At 41.6% G+C, this 19129-nt stretch overlaps 1 protein-coding gene across 2 annotated transcripts in view; it reads left to right on the top strand.

Annotated features, from left to right (window-relative positions):
- SFMBT1 (Scm like with four mbt domains 1) overlaps window positions 1–19129 on the top strand; it is a 137897-nt gene that overhangs the window by 56680 nt on the left and 62088 nt on the right. For both annotated transcript variants that reach the window (XM_038772025.1, XM_038772026.1), the window contains one exon: window positions 12912–13078. In XM_038772025.1, coding sequence (XP_038627953.1) covers window positions 13018–13078 — 61 coding nt within the window. In that variant the 5' untranslated portion in view covers window positions 12912–13017. The remainder of the gene's footprint in view (window positions 1–12911; window positions 13079–19129) is intronic.

Genomic DNA, 19129 nt, shown 5'->3' with positions numbered 1-19129 from the left:
ACTGAGTGCTTTAAAGCCAGTGGTGAGGAGTTTTTGTTTGATGTGGAGGTGGATGGGCAACCACTGAAGATTCTTGAGGAGTGGGGAAACTTGGCCTGAATGTTTTTATAGAAAAATGATCCAGGCAGCAGAGTGAAGCATGGACTGGAGTTTGAAGAGACAGGAGGCAGGGAGGTCAGCAAGGAGACTGATACAGTAATAAAGGTGGGATAGGATAAATGCTTGGATTAACGTGGTAACCGTTTGGATGGAGAGGAAAAAGCAGATTTTAGCGTCGTTGTGAAGGTCGAACCGAAAGGATTTAGTGATAGATTAGCTGTATGGATTGACGGAGGGGTAAATAAAGGGAGCAAATCCAAGCGCAAGGGCGACGAAGATGGTAGTGGGCTGAAAAAAATCTGGAGATTCAGGAGGTGTCTGCATAAATTCCTGGACAAAGAGGTTCTTTTAATTGGTTACCAGAGGAGAAGTTAGGGATACTAGCCCATCCCTAACCATTAGGATGGCTATCATGAAGGGAAGCTTTCATGCTATTCTTCCAAGTATGCTGATGCCACTTTAAAAAAAAGACTACTGGGCCAGATGGATCTTTGATCTGACCTGCTTAAGGTATTCCTTAGATTCCTATCAATCAATCAGTGGTATTTATTGAACACTTACTGTGAACAGAGCACTGTACTAAGGTCTTGGGAGAGTACAGTACCACAGAGTTGGTTAGCCACCTTCACTGCCCACTGAGAGCTTACAGTTTAGAGGCTTATGTTTTCTCAGCACGCTGTGGCAAAATCAGTATTGCTGAAGGAACTTTTGATTTCTTTGTTTTGATACACTTATTATCTCATTTTAAAATGCAGTTACAAGTTTGTGTGGTTTCTTTTTTTTTTTTTAGTTGAAAATAAAAACCTAACAGTCTGTGCTAGCAGATGTGTGCCCAGAATTTTCATTGGAAATTTCATTTGGTGCCAAAGACTGGTTTTAGTTGCATATCCATTTTGCTTCAACTGCCTAGTTCAGCACACATGATTTAGTCTGTTAGTCCTTTAGCATGTAATTAAGTTTTATGTTCAACATGTTGTACTTGTTGCACTACAGTAAAAATCCACATCTGTGCTCGATTTTTTTCCCCCCAAGAAAGAGTTCTGTATGAAATCTGTGTGTGCTATGATAAGATGGAATTACCTGGTGCAGAACCAAAATTGGGTGATATATTCATAAATTATAACTTGTAATCTTGGCAACATTTAAGTGTAATATAACCATTACTCATCAACAACAGGCCTGAAAGTTTAGACCTACACAGATCATTTGGAACTACTTGATTTTAAAGACATTTAGTTATGCTTTCCCCATAACCCTTATTCAGAATCATAGAAGAGGGAGAGTCACAGCACCAAAGAGAATGCCATTGAAGACAATGAGATTTGAAGTCCATCTAGGAAGTTGATGATGACCTTCCAGTTGAGAATAATTAGCGGAAAGTAGTGGTTGTTTTAAGGGGGGGGTGGGGGGTGGTGTGTGTGTGTATGTGTGTGTGTGTGTGTGTGTGTTTAATATGCAACCGAACTCTGGACTGCTTATTTAATTAGCATGAGATTATTTTAGTTTAAACTAAGGTTGCAGCTCTGTTGCCTTTAAGCTCACTTTAAGCAATTTACTATATGGTTTTCAATTATTTAGGTTCTCTGTGTACTGTGTAAGATTATGCAAACTCAGAACAGATGAAGCTATTATATAGGAAATCAGTTATACTGAGAAGTAGAATTACTTGAACATGCACACCTTAAACTACCATATTGCTTCAAGAGTAAGGTGAAATTTGGGGGACTCTTTTTAGTGAGCCAAAGCCAAGGCTTGGCTTAAAGTGGCCCAGACAGCTGCGGCCACTTCACTTATTCATCCCTCCCCATATCCCTTTTCTCCTAAGTCAGTGCTAGAAGAAAGGGGTGAAGTCTAGGACAGAAAGTGCTGAAGATAGGTCAGAAGCAAGAGACAAGTGACTGACACACAGGAGTAATGGGGTAATGTGAATGGGAAGGTGGAATTGCTTTTCCATCGTGAGGTCACTTAGTTTCCTTGGGCCTCAGTTTCCTCATCTGTAAAATGGGAATAAGGTACCTGCCCTCCTTACTCCCTGTGAACTTCAGTATGAAACAGGGTCTGTATCAGATCTGGTTATCTTAGCACTAAATAACTGCCATAATAATAATTACTATTATAATAATGTACTCAGTTCTGCCATAATGTGTGTTTTCACTTTGCATTTTCACAAAACCTCGGCATTATAGGAGAACTGGCTCTATCAGACTTGGGGGGAGAGGTTAACTTAATTTTCCAGTCACGTTGGTTTCAGAGCAATATCGTAATGCTGTAAAGATCTAGATAGTTTTCTGTTAGCTGATTGGTGGATAACTATAATTTTTTCAAAGTCATCATTGTGCGCTCCTAAAATCTTCCTCTTTAGGGAGAAAAAAGCATCAAACTTGGAGTTGAGACTTGCTGGTTTTAATTACCAGTGTCAGTCAATCATAGTACCTATTGAGCGTCCACTGTTTGGAGAGTACTGACCTAGGCATGTGCGGCTGAGCAAAAAGAAAACATTACCATCAGCCATGACTGGAGAAAGAGATCCACAAAACTAATGGTACAGTTTTGCTGCTGTATAAACTTATAGTTCACCCAGTCCTGGAGATACTGTGAAGTTCTAGTCACCACATCTCAGGAAGGTCATAATATTACTGGAGAAGGTACAGAAAAGGGCAACAAGATGATTGGGAAGGTGGAGAGATTCAGCATGTACCTGGGAGTCAGAAGGACCTGGGTTCTAATTCCACTATGTCTGCTGCATGACTTTGGGCAAGTCACTTCACTTCTCTGTGCCTCAGTTATCCAATTTGTAAAATAGGGATTAAGACCATGAGCCCTGTGTCGGACAGGGACTTTGTTGAACCTGATTAACTTGAATCTACCCCAGTGCTTAGTACAGCGCCTGGAGCATAGTAAGTGCTTAACAAATGCCATTTTTAAAAAAATATGAGGTTACACTGAAAAGATTAGGAGTCTTCAGTCCATAAAGGTGAAAGCTGAGAGAGGATATATTTGAAGTTTACAAAATCATGAAGTGGGAAGACAAGGCTAACCCAAAGTTGCTATTTACAAAATCCCACAAAGAGATTAGTCTGTTTAGTCGCTGAAAGTTGGGGTTCTGAAACAAACTAAAGGAAACACTGTTTTACGCAGCAGGCAGTAAACATATGGAGTTGTTTGCCACAAAAAGGTTGTGCAGGCTGAAGGTATTGATAGCTTCAGGACAGGAGTGGATAAATTCAGGGATGAGAAGTTCTTAATGGGTTACTGGAAAGAGAGTTAGGAACCTTAGAAGGGGAAGTTAGGAGTGTTAGATGGCTAGAGAAAGGCTAAATTAGATATATGGATGGTAAGTCTGTGGTGGGTTATTAGAAGAAAGTTATGCAGAGTAGGTAGCTATGGGAGTCAGGGGGATGAGGGAGGAAAGAAAACGTAGGGGGAGATCTGTCAGCACTTGGCCTCTTATTCTGTTTCTTTCTTTAATTGATGCTCTGTGTGTGTATGTGTGTATATATATATATATAATGTGTATATATGTGTGTGTATATAGATTATTGTAAATGAATAGAGAGATATGTATGTATGAATACATATATATACACACACACATATATATCTCTCTACTCATTTACAAGAATCAAGACAGGAGCAGGTGGGGTTTTGCCTGAAGGCACAGCCAGTAGTTGGAAGGCACAGGAAAATGTAAAACGAGAACAGACTTGGTTTTTGCTCTTTCTGTAGCATATGTTATCCTAAATTCTAGTCATGACTGGCACAAGCCTTGCACGGGCCCCGGACTCATCTATTTTGTGAGGCCTCCATGTGGTGTGTGTAACATCATTGGGCAGCTGGCAGGGGAGATTGAGAGATTGAGATTGATTGCCAAGGCCTCCTCTCCATGACTGATTGATTCCACCAAGACCTGGGGTGGGGAGGCATACCCAATCCCCAAGGACATCCAGATGCCTCGAGCAGCATACTCAGCTTCTCAGTTGGGTTCTCCATCTCCCCAGGCCAAGTGGCCGGGCTACATGGAAGGATCTCCTGGTGGACAGGGTGAGCGGGCTGCTGCCCAGAGACCGCCCAAGCAGAACAGAGCATGTCTGTCGATCGGGGAGCCGATGGCAGGTCACTGGCTGGTCTGCAGGTAAGATGAAGGGCAAATAAGTCCTTTAAGACTCAGCTAGCTGGGAAGGAGGGAAGACTGCTTTTTCCCCTGAGTCGGGAATTTGGAGACGCCCTCTGGTTGCTGGGGAAACAGCAGCTGCACTGAGCTGAGGCGAGAGAGAGAGAGAGAGAGAGAGAGAGAGAGAGAGAGAGAGAGAGAGAAAGAGAGAAAGAAGGAGAGAGTACAGAGACAGGTGCAGCCATTGAGCAGGGAGACCTGCATGGCTGAGCCCAGGTGGGCATGGAGGGCGGGTCCCAGCTGGCCCCATGGGGTGCCCCAGGCCCATGGGTTGGATGAGAGCAGCCGAACTGTATGTTCATTTGTCTCCTCCTCCAAAGATGGGGACGGCATCTTCCCAGCGCCCTCATCTCTCCGCCCTCTCTGCCTTCATCCTCCTATCATCTCACCTGAGCACAGGCCACTCCATCTGCCAGTCACATGTGGGCATTGTTCCTGGCACCAGGCTCAGTTGCAGAGAAGGGAGGATGTCCCACCACAGGAAGGGGACTGGTTAGGAGGGCCATATGCTCTGTGTGGCTGAACTTGTTGGGAGATTTCTGGTGGTTCTCAGCCCTAAATTCTAGTCAAAATAGCCCCTGGAGTCACTTTAGGAGCCCTAGGCCCCTGTTAGCCTCTGCTGGATCTTAAACCTCTCCAGTTAATCCCTGTAGACTATAAGCTCCTTGTGGGCAGGGAATGAGTCTGTTGTTGCATTGTACTCTCCCAAGGGCTTAGTACATCGTCCTGCACACAGTAAATACTCAGTAAATACGATTGACTGCCTGACTGGCAGTTTTTCTCTTCCCAGGACAGGCAGGATTTGAAAATCCCTGTCCAGTAAACCCGAAATCTCTGCACCCCTTTCACTACCATTACCCCTTGGCATAAACTCAGTCATCTCTCTGAAGACAAAGGTATCATTCGGGAACTAATCTACCACCCCTCTCCAGGGCTGACTACAGGGAACTTGGGAGAAAGGACTCCCTCCCTTGACTTCACAGGTCCTGGAACTCGGAGCTTCTCTTGCCTCCCCCACAGGCAGACACAAAGATCAGCAGTCTCAGCAACGTTTAATAGTCTCCTTGCAGGTATTCTCAACACATTAATCAGGTTAGAAATAAACAGTACCCATCTGAATTGCCTGTCCCTAGGTCTAATGTGTTTCTCCCTTCCCCCCCGTCTTGAGAAAGCACCCTTTCGACTTTCCTTTAGGCATTCTGATGCTCACATTCCTCTAGTGCTTTCCCCTTTCCCAGAGGCAGCCCAGGTTTCAGCCTCACCCTCAGCAAATCCTTTGGATGCCAGGATGTATCACTACTGGTCTTCTCGATCACATTTCTCCCCCCCGCCCCCAGTGAGCCTCGCTTCCCCGGAGTCTTATCCTCCAGACCCCTAAAACTTCTGGGTATCTTGACGCTCTGAGATCTGATCCCTTCCTGTGCCCTGCCTCCTTCCGGAGTCACAGCTCCAAGCCTTCCCTGTGCCGTGAACCACCCAGGGTCATGGGTCAAACCTGCTCCTCTCTCTAAAATGGCTGAGGTTCTTCTTCCTTCCCCATCTGTCTGGCCCCACTTGGTCCTTCCTGATCCTTTCCTCCAATTGGCTGGATTAATACCATATAAAGAATTAGTGACTGCTCAATTAAACTTCCCTCAGGGAGGGGCTCTTAAGAATGAATCTCCTCCCCCTCCTGAGTTTGGAGCTAGCGGATGACATCATAACTTGAAAGTGGCTTTTTATTGGGGTTGCAACAGTGCCATCTTAACTATCTTGAGCTTGAGTGCTTGGATTGCCCCTCATTTTAGCAGTAAAAATGACCCAAAATCCCCCCCCCCTTTTTTTGGAACAATATGATGATGACGCCCAGAATTTCAGATTCCAGTCTACGTGACATCAGGAAAGCTCGTAATTAAATAATATATACTTGAGCTTGTAGTGATCAAGAGCAGGATGATTTTGAAGAAATGAATTGAAGACCTTACATTTTTCAATTCATAAAAATCTGACTCGTTTATTTTTCAGTTATGAAGTGTAAGCTAATATTAAACTTTTCATCCAGTTGTATTTGAGTACTTACTGTGTGCAAAGCACTGTTCTGAGCGCTTGGGATAGTACAATATAACAATAAATAGACACATTGCCTGTGCAAATTTCCTTATTAGAGTACCTTATTTCAGCTCTTGTTTGGGGGCAGATATTTTTTTGGTAGGGGTGACACACTGATTATATAAAGTTTAGGTAACAAGTAAAATTCTGAGCCTAGTCTAAAAAGGGGTGGGTGGATAGGGAAAAGGGAAAACTTTGCCTATGAGCTGTCTTAAAGTTTATCCCCTTATTTTCTATGGTTGATTAGTATGGAAGTTCTCTTAATTTTCAGCTCCCCAGTCAAATGTGAGCAGCTGGTGAAACCATTCTTATTGGAGCTTTTGAATCTTCTAACCTGATCACTCAAAAGTGAAATTGAGATCAGAGGGATGGAAGCACAGCAGCAGTCACTCAGAATGAATAAAGTCGAGAGTGATGATTGATTTCCTAACTGCAGAACAACAGAAGCCAAGAGTCTTCTAAAACAATGGAAGAAAATGTTTGATGACTCCAGCATTGGAATCAGTATTTACTGAGCAAGCTGAGAAAGGAGAACTGACCTGAATAGAGGACCAGGCTGTGCTTGAGAATGTACTTCATTCAGCAGCTATTCTGCGTGACTGCTACTGCCCTTCTATCTCCACTCATTTCTTCTATAATATGGGGGTTGCCTTCTTGCCAAGCTTTGTGCATTCAGGAAAACTCACACTGTAGGACTCGCTCATTCTCGCTCATTCCGACACTGAAGCACGCTGGATCCAGACTGCCTTGAGATGTCGAATGAATGTTTCCTAATCCTCAATAACGTTCTAGTCAAAAAGCATGGCGAGAACTTGTGTTCTGGCCGAAACAAATGTATTTGCTTATGGTGAAAGTTGTTGGATAGTGAGGACAGATTCAAGTGCTTCAACTGGAATTTGGCTGCTGGTGGTTTACCAGGGAAAGAAAACCAGGAAGAATTGTTCTGTGGACATTAAGTATTAATTGAATTACTATTTGGCTACTATTCATTGATATCCAGTTGCCTTTAATACCACATAAAGTTGCTATTTCACTTCTTTCAGCACTGTGAGTACAGTATTTACATCAGTAATGCTGAATCATAGAACTGTGATTACTCATTACCTCTTAGGAAATGAGCTCTCATTCCACTCAAGTGATTCTTCTTGGTCTTGGAAATTATATAATGATATTTGCCATATTTTTGAAGGGGTCAGTCTCGAGTGGTCCTTTCCCAGGCATCCCTGGTGGTAGGTAGGGGCAGTAGATCTATTCTAGTTCAACTTATTCGTTAACGTTAAGTAACGAGAATAGTTGTTGCTCAGGAAGAACACCACTTGTTGCATATGAACAGTCCAGATTTGGAGTTGAGGGTACAGGATTAAAGCAAAACTATGTTCCCTAATGGAGGAAATTTCACAAATATAGGTGTTGGACATACCTTCTTCTGGAAAGATCTTCCCTATTTAGATGAACAGTTTTCAGAGATTCAAAAGCAGACAATCACAACTCTTTGGTCTTCTAAATCTGACTGACTGATGTTTTCCCTAGCTGAAACAAAAGTCCTTTACTTCATTATCAACACATATGGTACTATAGAGAAACAGCATAGCGCCGGCTTGGGAGTCAGAGGAAGTGAGTTCTAATCCTGGCTCTGCCACTAATCTGCTGTGTGACCTTGGGCAAGTCACTTTACTTCTCTGTGCCTCAGTTACCTCATCTCTAAAATGGGGATGAAGACTGTGAGCCCTACGTGGGACAACCTGATTACCTTGTATCTACCCCAGTGCTTAGAACATTGCTTGGCACATAATAAGCACTTAAAAAATACCATAATGATTATTATTATTTCTACAATGACAAAGTAATAGGAAGTTTCTACAAAGACTCATCTCAACAGGCTCAACCCACAAAAAGCTGTTTGCAATGTAAGAGATCAAAATTAATCAATTGATAGTATTTATTGAGCACTTACTATGTGCAGAGCAGTATACTAAGTGCTTGGGAGAGTAACAATACAACAGAATTAGCAGGCATATTCCCTACCCATAACGAGCTTCCAGTTGAGAGGGGGAGGCAGACACTAATATGAGTAAGTAAGGAATTTACAATAAATAATTTAAAGATATGTACATAAGTGGGAGAAGCAGCATGGTTCAGTGGAAAGAGCACGGGCTTGGGAGTCAGAGGTCATGGGTTCTAGTCCCGGCTCTGCCACTTGTCAGCTGTGTGACTTTGGGCAAGTCACTTAACTTCTCTGTGCCTCAGTTTCCTCATCTGTAAAATGGGGATTAAAACTGTGAGCCTCACCGTGGGACAACCATGATTACCTTGTACCCTCCCCAGCGCTTAGAACAGTGCTTGGCACATAATGCTTAACAAATGCCAACATTATTATTATTATTATTATTATTATTATTATAAGTGCTGTGGGGTTGGGGGGTTGGTGGGGTTGGGTCAAAATGCCTTAACAAGGGGTAACGTCATTGGGCCACATAGGATTTGTAAACTGAATAGTTCTCTTCTTTCTCAGCCACTATGCCAAATAGCAACTCGGGCTCCTCAGCACTATTTTCTCCCTTTTGAATAAGAGAAAGACATCCTGAACACACCCAGGATCAAAACATTGGCACCTCGTTAATAATATTGTAATGGGCCGGAGGGACCTGAAATATATTCCAGTCCTGCAGCTCTGCACAGAACCTAAGTGGTGGATGAGTTGTCTGTTATACTCAAAACTTTCATTGATGATGCAACAAATGTACTGTTTCAAAAAATGGATTCCCAACAGAGAAACAGCATTGCCTAGTGGAAAGAGCATGGGCCTGGGAGTCAGAGGATCCTTTTTTAATGGTATTTGTTAAGCGTTTTCTATGAGTCAAACACTAAGAGCTAGGATAGGTATAAGTTCATCGGGTTGGATGCAGTCCCTGTCCCATATGGGGCTGACAGTATGATTAGGTGGGAAAACAGGTATTTATTCCCCCATTTTAGGTATTTATTCCCCATTTTACAGTCGAGGAAACTGAGGCACAGAGAAGTCGTGACTTGCTCAAGGTCACACAGCAAGCAATTGGCAGATCCTGGATTAGAACCCAGGTCGTCTGACTCCCAGACCCACATTCTTTCTGTTGAGCCACAGTGCTTCCCTCATTTCCATCCCCTCACAGACAATGTGCTTCTTCTAGCTTGGAACTCCTTCCTTCTGGAAATCCAACGACAACCCTCTCCATATTCAAAGCTCTCCTGAAAGCCCACTTCCTCCAACATGCCTTCTCTGAATAATTTTCAGTAGGATGTAACTTATAGTTGTAGACATCAGCCATCTCTAATATTTATGTACTTTCTTATAACTATCCTCTGCACTTAAGTATATATGTGTATTCAATTATTTATTTTGATGACTCTGTAAATACTTTTAGGTCTGTGTCCTCCATTAGAGTGTAGGCTTTTTTATGGTATTTGTTAAAAGCATACTAGGTGTCAAACACTGTTCTAAGCGCTGGGATAGATACGAGGAAATCAGGCTGGACACAGTTCCTCTCCCATATAGGGCTCTCAGTCTGTCGGAGGGAGGAGGATTTAATTCCCATTTTACAGAGGAGTTAACTGAGGCACAGAGAAGTTACGTGACTTGCCCATGTTCCCACAGCAGACAAGGCAGGGAATGTGTCACTTTTGTACTTCCCAAACATTTAGTACAGTGCCTTGCACCCAGTGAGTGCCCAATAAATGCTGCTACCACTTACCAGTATTGATATTTGATGGGAATTTTTGAGGACTGTATGCCATATAATTTTTGGTTTCTAAAACTGAAAGGCCCTGAAAACTCAATTTGCTTTTTTCTTTTTTGGGTTTATTTTTGGTCATCTTTGTTCTGAACAGTGAATTTGTGTTCTGATCCTTGTTCACTTACACTCTTTAGGGTTTTCAGTTTTATCTAACAATGATGAAATGTTCTGTCTTCCTAACATCTTAACAAGGGAATAAAAAAAGGAAGATGGTTATGATATTACTATTAAACTCTAAACAAACTCAAATTTAAGGGTTGACTATCTAACAGTCTCTCTAATTTCCTTTAGAAGTGAAATAGACTCATGGTCAAATAGATCAGGATGAGTTTTGCAGAACCTTCTCAAGTGAATAACTTTTAATAATGTTTCTGGAGCCTACAAGGTAAAATATTAATGGTAAAATATACCAGTAAAAGAGTGTAATACAAAATAATGCCATTTAAAAAAAATCATTAAATTGTGGTTTTTTTGTGAACTGATATAAGGAAATAAATGCAAAATAAACTTAGTTTCCACGAACCAAGCTTGGATGGTGTACAAGCTTTTTCACTTGCAGAAAAATAGCTAACCATCTGGTGATAAGCAGGCATCCCTAACAGATGTTTCCAAATAAAATGGCTTCATCAGTTTATTTCTCTTTTTCCTATTAAAACAATGAACTGATGGCTTGTTGGCTGTAGTCCAAGTGATATTCAATCAGTGGAATTTATTGGAATTTATTCCAATCAGTGGAATTTATTGAGCGCTTACTGTGTACAGAGCACTGTGCTAAGTGCTTGGGGAAGTGCAATTCGAAAGAGTTGGTAGGCATGTTGCCTGTCCACAAGGATATTGTGAGAGAATATAAATAATATAGCTTATATATATGTATATATATGTATATATATATGTGTGTGTATATATATATATATATATATATATATATAAGTTCCTGAATTCCTTTTGGCCATGAAATCACTTTTATAAAATGCACTCTATTAATTTTCCAGTAGACGTGTATAAAGGATCCTCCAAACTACATAAGTCGGCAGTTTTTTTAAATTCTTAAAGCCTACATTGATAAGGCATCAAGACTTCAAATGCAAAAGAAATGCCAAGATTGGCATTGCCGGAGGAATCTTAACTTGCTAACATACTTAAGTGCAAACTTTAAAATGACCCCTATGCCATATTGATAAGTTGATATCACTATAAGAGCAAAATTTTGCATTGATTTAGCTCCTGTACATTTATAGATGAATCAGTGTTTCACTGACTGGGATTTCAGGTGAATGTTTTAGTTTGGGGGAAGGCCAAATGCAAAATATGTGTTTATTTTGTTTCATTTAACTATTTTAGTACACTTTCTCTGACAGTCTTTCAATCATTTGTTTTATTGAGCGCTTACTGTGTGCAGAGCACTGTTCTGAGCGCTTGGAAGAGTACAACGCAGCAACTTAACAGACACATTCCCTGCCCACAGAGATGCAGGGTTTATGTGCATCGGTGGTGGTGTGTGGGGAGACAATAGGGTGGAAGGGAGGGTATTTGGTCTTTATAGGTTTTTAATTGCACCACTATGTTTCAATTGGGTCAGTCCTTTTTGTGCAATTATGGAATGACTCCATGCCTATGTCAAATCATGTAATTCTTTAAGACCATTGGTAATATGATGACTATAACTGTATAGAGAAGCAGCGTGGCTCAGTGGAAAGAGCACGGGCTCGGGAGTCAGAAGTCATGGGTTCTAATACCGGCTCCCCCACATGTCTGCTGTGTGACCTTGGGCGAGTCACTTAACTTCTCTGAGCCTCAGTTACCTCATCTGTAAAATGGGGATTAAGACTGTGAACCCCACGTGGGACAATGTGATCACCTTATATCCCCCCTCCCAGCGCTTTGAATAGTGCTTTGCACATAGCACTTAACAAATGACATCATTATTATTATTATTATTATTATATAATCAGATCATTGCTGCAAAATATGGCTGTTTAAATGTGTTGTTCTCATTAAAGATTAACACACTATAAAGCTGCAGGTTTCAGGTAGTTTTTCCCACTTCCCCAAATCCATGTGCAGTCCCATTCTCCTGTAACGTGGAGGTTGCATTCTTGACAAATCCTGCTTTGAGGGAAAACTTACATTATGCCTTAAATCTCACCTCTTAGCCAACCCACCATTGAAAACTGAACCTTTCAGAAAAGAAATTAGAGGGTACTGTAGTTGTAGTGTTATTATGGAAAATGGGTTGCAACTTAATGTTAGCTACTTCAAGAAACTGCATGGAAAGCAGGAAGGTTTAAAAACATATATAGACTGAATTTGTACCTTGTTGAAGTATATATATAATATGCATGTATATACATATATATATATGTGTGTGCGTTTGTGTGTGTATACATATATGCTTTTGTCATTTAGAAATGATGAATTCCAAAAAAGAAATGATGCTATCAGGTTTTCCCTGAGTTCTGTTTCGTCTGCCTATGTATTTTCTTTTCATCTGCGTTCAGAGAGAAATTAGTGTTTTCATCTGCGTTCAGAGAGAAATCTGCGTTCAGAGAGAAGTTTTTGCATATACATTTTCAGCGGGTTGCTAGGGAGAAGAAATTAGGTCAAACAGGTTTTACCAATGAAAGAAAAACAAAGACGGCTAGAAGAAAAGATGTATAAATGGTGAAAAAAATTTTTTTTCTCCCCCTCCCCTCTCCAGCAGTAAGCCAAATGTCTGGTCTTATTATCTTAAAAAGCAGATTCTCAGTTTCAGGTTGCTAAACTTTTGTTTGCTTGTTTTTCAGCCCTGTCATTGAGACTTTTTGGATGTCTGCTGAGAAAAAACTAGAGAGCTCTAGGTACCCAGGATTCAGTGGTTGGGCCTGTCTCTGAGACGTTTTCTTTTGCTTCATGCCTGAGCAAGGTGGTCCAAGTGCTGTGGAAATGAACGGAGAACAACAACATGACACAGGTATTTGAGTAACGTTGTGTGTTTTACGTGAAATTTCTGAACAGCCCGAGATTTAAGTAGTTGGAGTATGTTCTTTGTGCTATATTTTTAGCTTACAGTTGGTGAAGTGAGCAATGAATCAGTCAGTCAATCAGGGGTATTTATTAAGCATTTACTATGTGCAGGGCACTGTACTAAGCTCTTGGGAGAGTCCAATAGAACAGAGTTGATAGGCACGTTCCCTGCCCACAACAAGCTTACAGTCTCGAGGGGGAAACAGGGAAACAATTTCTGAGACACAGATTTAAAATACATGAACAGAGGAATGTGTCTCTAAAATGGAACTAAAGGTTATAGGCCTAATTGATCAACTGTTTCTAGATCTAGTTTGCTTTTCCTCTGGGAAAGAAAACTCCCCCTTTTAAGGTGGAAAAGAGAGGGCTGGTAGTAATAATAAAACTTGAGGTCATGTAAAACAATCTGAGGAACTCAAAGAATTTTATAAACTTCTCTTAGGTCTCACTATATCATCTTCAGCATCATCGTTTACAGATATTAAGGGACATACTGTGCCTGTTTGTGCTGCTGTAGAACCTGGATTGTTACAATCTAAACAATTACTTTAGAGGAGGCTTTTGCTTGTACCAAGTAGTTCTGAATTCTCTGCAAAAGAATAAATACTCTAAACAGAATCTGTCTCCCCCCTCTCTAGACTGTAAGCTTGTTGTAGACAGGAAATGTGTCTGTTTATTGTTTTATTGTACTCTCCCAAGTACTCAGTACAGTGCTCTGCACACAGTAAGTGCTCAATAAATACGATTGAATGAATGAATTTATGTACATATGCTCAGTTGCTTCTCTTACCTGTAATTTATTTTAATGTCCGTGTCCCCTGTTTGACTGTAAGCTCCTTAAGGGCAGGGATTGTGTCTACCAACTCTGTGATATTGTCTTCTCCCAAGTGCTTAGTACAGTGCTCGGCACAAAATGCACTCTCAATAAATGCCATTGATTGATGGATTGAGTGATAATCTGCAACTGAAGGTATGAAGAAATGATCAGCAGTATATGGTTTCAAGGCTAAGAGACCACCAGGAATCTTAGCAGTGATATCATCTGAAGCAGAAGCTTCCCCTTAAGCCTGCTCGTTTCATTGCAGGAGGTGGAATTTCATTTATTCATTTCCATGTTCTTACAAGATAGTTAACCTAGAAAAAATTGAAAGGTGACAGTAGTGGTATTTTAGAGCCGAGGAAAGCCCATGGTAAGTTGGGTAGGAAATCAGTGTAGTGGAATAGTTTAACCTTATCCTAACATAAGAATGCTTCTTTTTACACAGGTTTTCACACAGGCAGGGCAGCTCCGGAGACTTCTAACGTTAGTGTTTCTTTAGCTGTTTTATGGTATTTGTTAAGCGCTTGCTATGTGTCAGGCATTGTACTGAGCACTGGGGTGGAGACACGAGAATCAGATTGGACACAGTCCCCGTCCCACATGGGGCTCCCAATCTTCATCCCCATTTTACAGATGAGGAGACGGAGGCCCAGAAAATGAAGTGACCTGTCCAAAGTCACACAGCAGACAAGTGGCAGAGGCCGGATTCGTGCCCTGCATGAGCTTGAGTGAAGCACATGAATCCGAAGCCTGATCCACAGACCGGATTGGGCCAGGTCAGTTTAGAACACACTTCAGCTAGATTGGAGCTAATCTCCACACTTCCTATCTTGGGGCCCTTCTCTTGCCCTCACAATTTAAAGCCTCTGAGGTCTTTGCAGCTGGAAAGTACAGGGCATCGGTGATCTATTCACACATACCTAGTTGTTTCCTTCCCAGCAGCGTATCGGGAAATGCACTTGAAATGCACATGAAATGCCATTCACGTGTGACAGCACTGCCTAAATTCAGCCGCACCCCCCATCTCGAATTTTGGCCTAGCCTCTCATCCGGTCCTAACTGGACCCTAGCCAGACCTGGTTGCTGTAGTCCTCCTGGGTCTCAGCTCAAACTAAAGCAGGCAGGGCCAGATGGAGAATTTTCAGCCTTACAGGACTCTATCAGTCAATCAGCTGTATTGGTTGAGTGCTTACAACGGGCAGAGCACTGTACTGAATGCTTGGGAGAGTACAATACAACAGAATTAGTGGATGTGTTCCCTGCCCGTAATGAGCTTACAGTCTACCACACATCTCCTTTTCTCCTGCTTTCTAGATTGCACTGTCTGGGATCTGATCTTTAATATAGAACAGCTCATTAATCTGCAGATTTGATTTAATTAAACCCTTCTTGTGAAGACTGTAAAAATGGGCTGTAGGTACTGATCACCGTTATTCACCTGTTGGGCACTCTTGGTAATTTTAGTCAATGATTCTGATCTGATACTATATGAAAAATGCATTTTCTTACATAAATGTTTTAATATTTCTGAATCCTTTAAAATGTAGTTTTCAATGGATATGACTTAAGATATATTTATTGTCTGTACAATTACAGAAGTGGAAAAAATTGAGGGCTCACCATTTAATATGATGTGGCATTTTAATTAAAGAGCAGTACATCATTGTGCTTTTCATACCTTTTCCCTTCAAATAATATTAAACAAATTCAGCAAGATGAAAGTGGAGCACTTTAACCTACATGGAGAAATATGCCACTTACATCTTGGGAACACAAACATTTTAAAGAAATATCCGAAAATCAATCCTTTGTGGAGTGTGCTCTTGAAAGTAAAAACAAAAGACAACTAAAATGTTACGTTTAATTATATTCCAGAGTTTAGGTCTAGCTATACTTTACTAAAATAGACTTATGTGAAGTAACGTAATGATACCTTTACTGTAGTAGTCTAATAAACAGAAATGAATAGCTGATTATTTGTTTTCTTCTAATCCTGTTAAAATATTACCAGAGTAGAATAAAAGCAAATGATTCCTTTCATGGTCAGGCCTGTTTCACTCAGGGCTATGATAACAATGTCATAATCATGAATCTAGGACATATGCTAATTCAAAAACGTTACACACTTTTCTGGAGGAAATGTGGAAACATAGACCATAATTGACCTTCTGTGGGTATGAAATGACCATAGCTAAATATAAGAAGCACAGCTGCCCCACAGACTAACATCATAGGAAAATATGATACTGAATGCTTTAGGTCTGTACAAGGCACTGTTTGTTCTTCACTCTACAGAAGGGCATTCAGAATTTCACTTCTTATCCTAATCCCACATTAGATAAATTAATTTTTGACCTGTATAAACAGACAAACCATTGGCAGTGTTTGTTTGTATTCCTCTTTATTTCATTTTGAATCCTCACATCCAGGATTGCAGCTGCTGTCTGTAAAAAAGAAACCCTCTTTACGTCTTCCTGAACATTCAGCGCATAGTCTCATCTCAGAAAACGTTTCTAAAAATGCTGTGATTGCACCTTAAATAGTTTTAGGTTCATGAGGCTCTCGACATCTAAGGGATCCTCACAACCTTCTTTTCTCCTTTCTGCTGCCCCACCCTCCATTGTGGCATTCAGTTATTATTATTATTACATTTCTTAAGCTTTTAGTATGTGTCAAGCTCTAAATTCTTACTTTTGGGGTTTATACAGATTAATCAGGTTGGACACCGTCCTTGTTCCACTTGGACCTAAGAAGGATGGAGAACAAGTATTTAATCCCCATTTACTTACTGTACCTCGCTGTACCTCGCTTACAGTACCTCGCTGTACCTCGCAGTACCTCGCTGTACCTCGCTTACTGTACCTCGCTTACAGTACCTCACTGTACCTCGCTCTCGCCTGTCCCGCCATCGACCCCCGGCCCACGTCATCCCCCGGGCCTGGAATGCCCTCCCTCTGCCCATCCGCCAAGCTAGCTCTCTTCCTCCCTTCAAGGCCCTGCTGAGAGCTCACCTCCTCCAGGAGGCCTTCCCAGACTGAGCCCCTTCTTTCCTCTCCCCCTCGTCCCCCTCTCCATCCCCCCGTCTTACCTCCTTCCCTTCCCCACAGCACCTGTATATATGTATATATGGTTGTACATATTTATTACTCTATTTATTTATTTATTTATTTATTTTACTTGTACATTTCTATCCTACTTATTTTATTTTGTTGGTATATTTGGTTCTGTTCTCTGTCTCCCCCTTTTAGACTGTGAGCCCACTGTTGGGTAGGGACTGTCTCTATGTGATGCCAATTTGTACTTCCCAAGCGCTTAGTACAGTGCTCTGCACATAGTAAGCGCTCAATAAATACGATTGATTGATTGATTGATTGATTTACTGTTGAGGAAGCTGAGGCATAGAGCACTTGTCACTTGCCCAAGGTCACAGAGCAAGCAATTGGCAATTGGTCTGGATTAGAACCCAGGTCCTCTGACTCCCAGGTAATCAATTATTCAGTCATATTTATTGAGCACTTAGCATGTGCAGAGAACTGTACTAAGCACTTGGGAGAATTCAATTATAGCAATATAACTGACACATTCCCTACTCACAGTGAGTTTACAGTCTAGAGAGGGAGACAGACATTAATATAAATAAACTACGGATATGTACATAAGTGCTGGCGATTGGGGGAATGAATAAAGGGAACAAATCAGGGTGAAAAGATCAGGGCCTGAGAGTCCATGGAGTCTAGCGTTCTTCCCCTGCCCCCCTGCTCCCCTGCCTGCCATTACAATAGTGAAGTCCTATTCATTCATTCAGTCGTATTTATTGAGTACTTATTGTGTGCAGAGCATTTTACTAAGCACTTGGGAGAGTACAACAATAAACAGAGAATAAATAGAGAAGCAGCGTGGCTCAGTGGAAAGAGCCCAGGCTTGGGAGTCAGAGGTCATGGGTTCTAATCCCGGCTCCGCCACTTGTCAGCCGTGTGACTTGGGGCAAGTCACTTCACTTCTCTGGGCCTCAGTTACCTCATCTGTAAAATGGGGATTGAGACTGTGAGCCCCATGTGGGACAACCTGATTACCTTGTATCCCCCCCCACCTCCAATGCTTAGAACAGTGCTTGGCACATAGTAAGTGCTTAACAAATGCCATCATTATTATTATTATTAAACAGACACATTCCCTGCCCAAAAAAGGGCTTACAGTTTTGGGGTAGGGGGAGACATTAGTATAAATAAATAAATTACAGATATGTACATAAGTGCTGTAGGGTCGGGAGGGCGGTTGAACAAAGGGAGCAAGTCGGGGAAAAATATGGAGCGCTTCATGAATTCTGCTGCTGTTGCTGTTTTTGTCAAATGGCAGGTTTTTCTATATTTATTGGGGTTTTTTTGTTGTTGCTTTGTTTTGCCTTATATGTCTGTCATCAGTTCAATTGTGAGGCCCCTATGGGCGAAGGACCATGTCTGAAATATTAGCCTTGAGCCTTTCCACGGTGCACGAGTTAGCAAACTTTTTATGAAGAAGAGCCAAACAAAATGAAACCTTTGACCAGTTGCCGAAAGAGCTAATCATATGATTTGAACATACATTAATGTAGCTTACTTCACTGTGGAGATGTAATAATAAGAAGAATTCCAAGTTATTATTATTACTACTAATAATAATAATGGCATTTATTAAGCACTTACTATGTGCAAAGCACTGTTGTAAGCGCTGGGGAGATTACAAGGTGATCAGGTTGTCCCAAGGGGGCTCACAGCCTTAATCCCCATTTTACAGATGAGGGAACTGAGGCCCAGAGAAGTTAAGTGGCTTGCCCAAAGTCACACAGCTGACAATTGGCGGAGCCGGAATTTGAACCCACGACCTCCGACTCCAAAGCCCGTGCTCTTTCTACTGAGCCACGCTGCTTCTCTAATTGCCATTTTCTAATGGAACTTGGGAGGGGAGAGAAAAAAGGTAGTAGAGTAGTATGGAGAGGAAAGAAAAAGGGGAAGAGACCAAACTTATTCCTGGTTGTCATTTGGAAAGGGATTAAGATGGGTGCCAGAATTGCAAAGCATGGCTGAGGAGTGATAGGGAATTGGGGGCAGCTTGCTGTTGGGAAGGGGACTGGTCAACTCCATGGGCATTGGGGGGGCTGAGAGGGAAAAGGAACAGCACCAGTTCACCCTGCCATCTGGT

Source organism: Tachyglossus aculeatus, chromosome X1 (genome assembly GCF_015852505.1).
Source record: "Tachyglossus aculeatus isolate mTacAcu1 chromosome X1, mTacAcu1.pri, whole genome shotgun sequence".
Classification (NCBI taxonomy): Eukaryota; Metazoa; Chordata; class Mammalia; order Monotremata; family Tachyglossidae; genus Tachyglossus; species Tachyglossus aculeatus.
The sequence above is the reverse complement of the archived record's forward strand: the minus strand, read 5'-3'. Positions and strand labels throughout refer to the sequence as shown.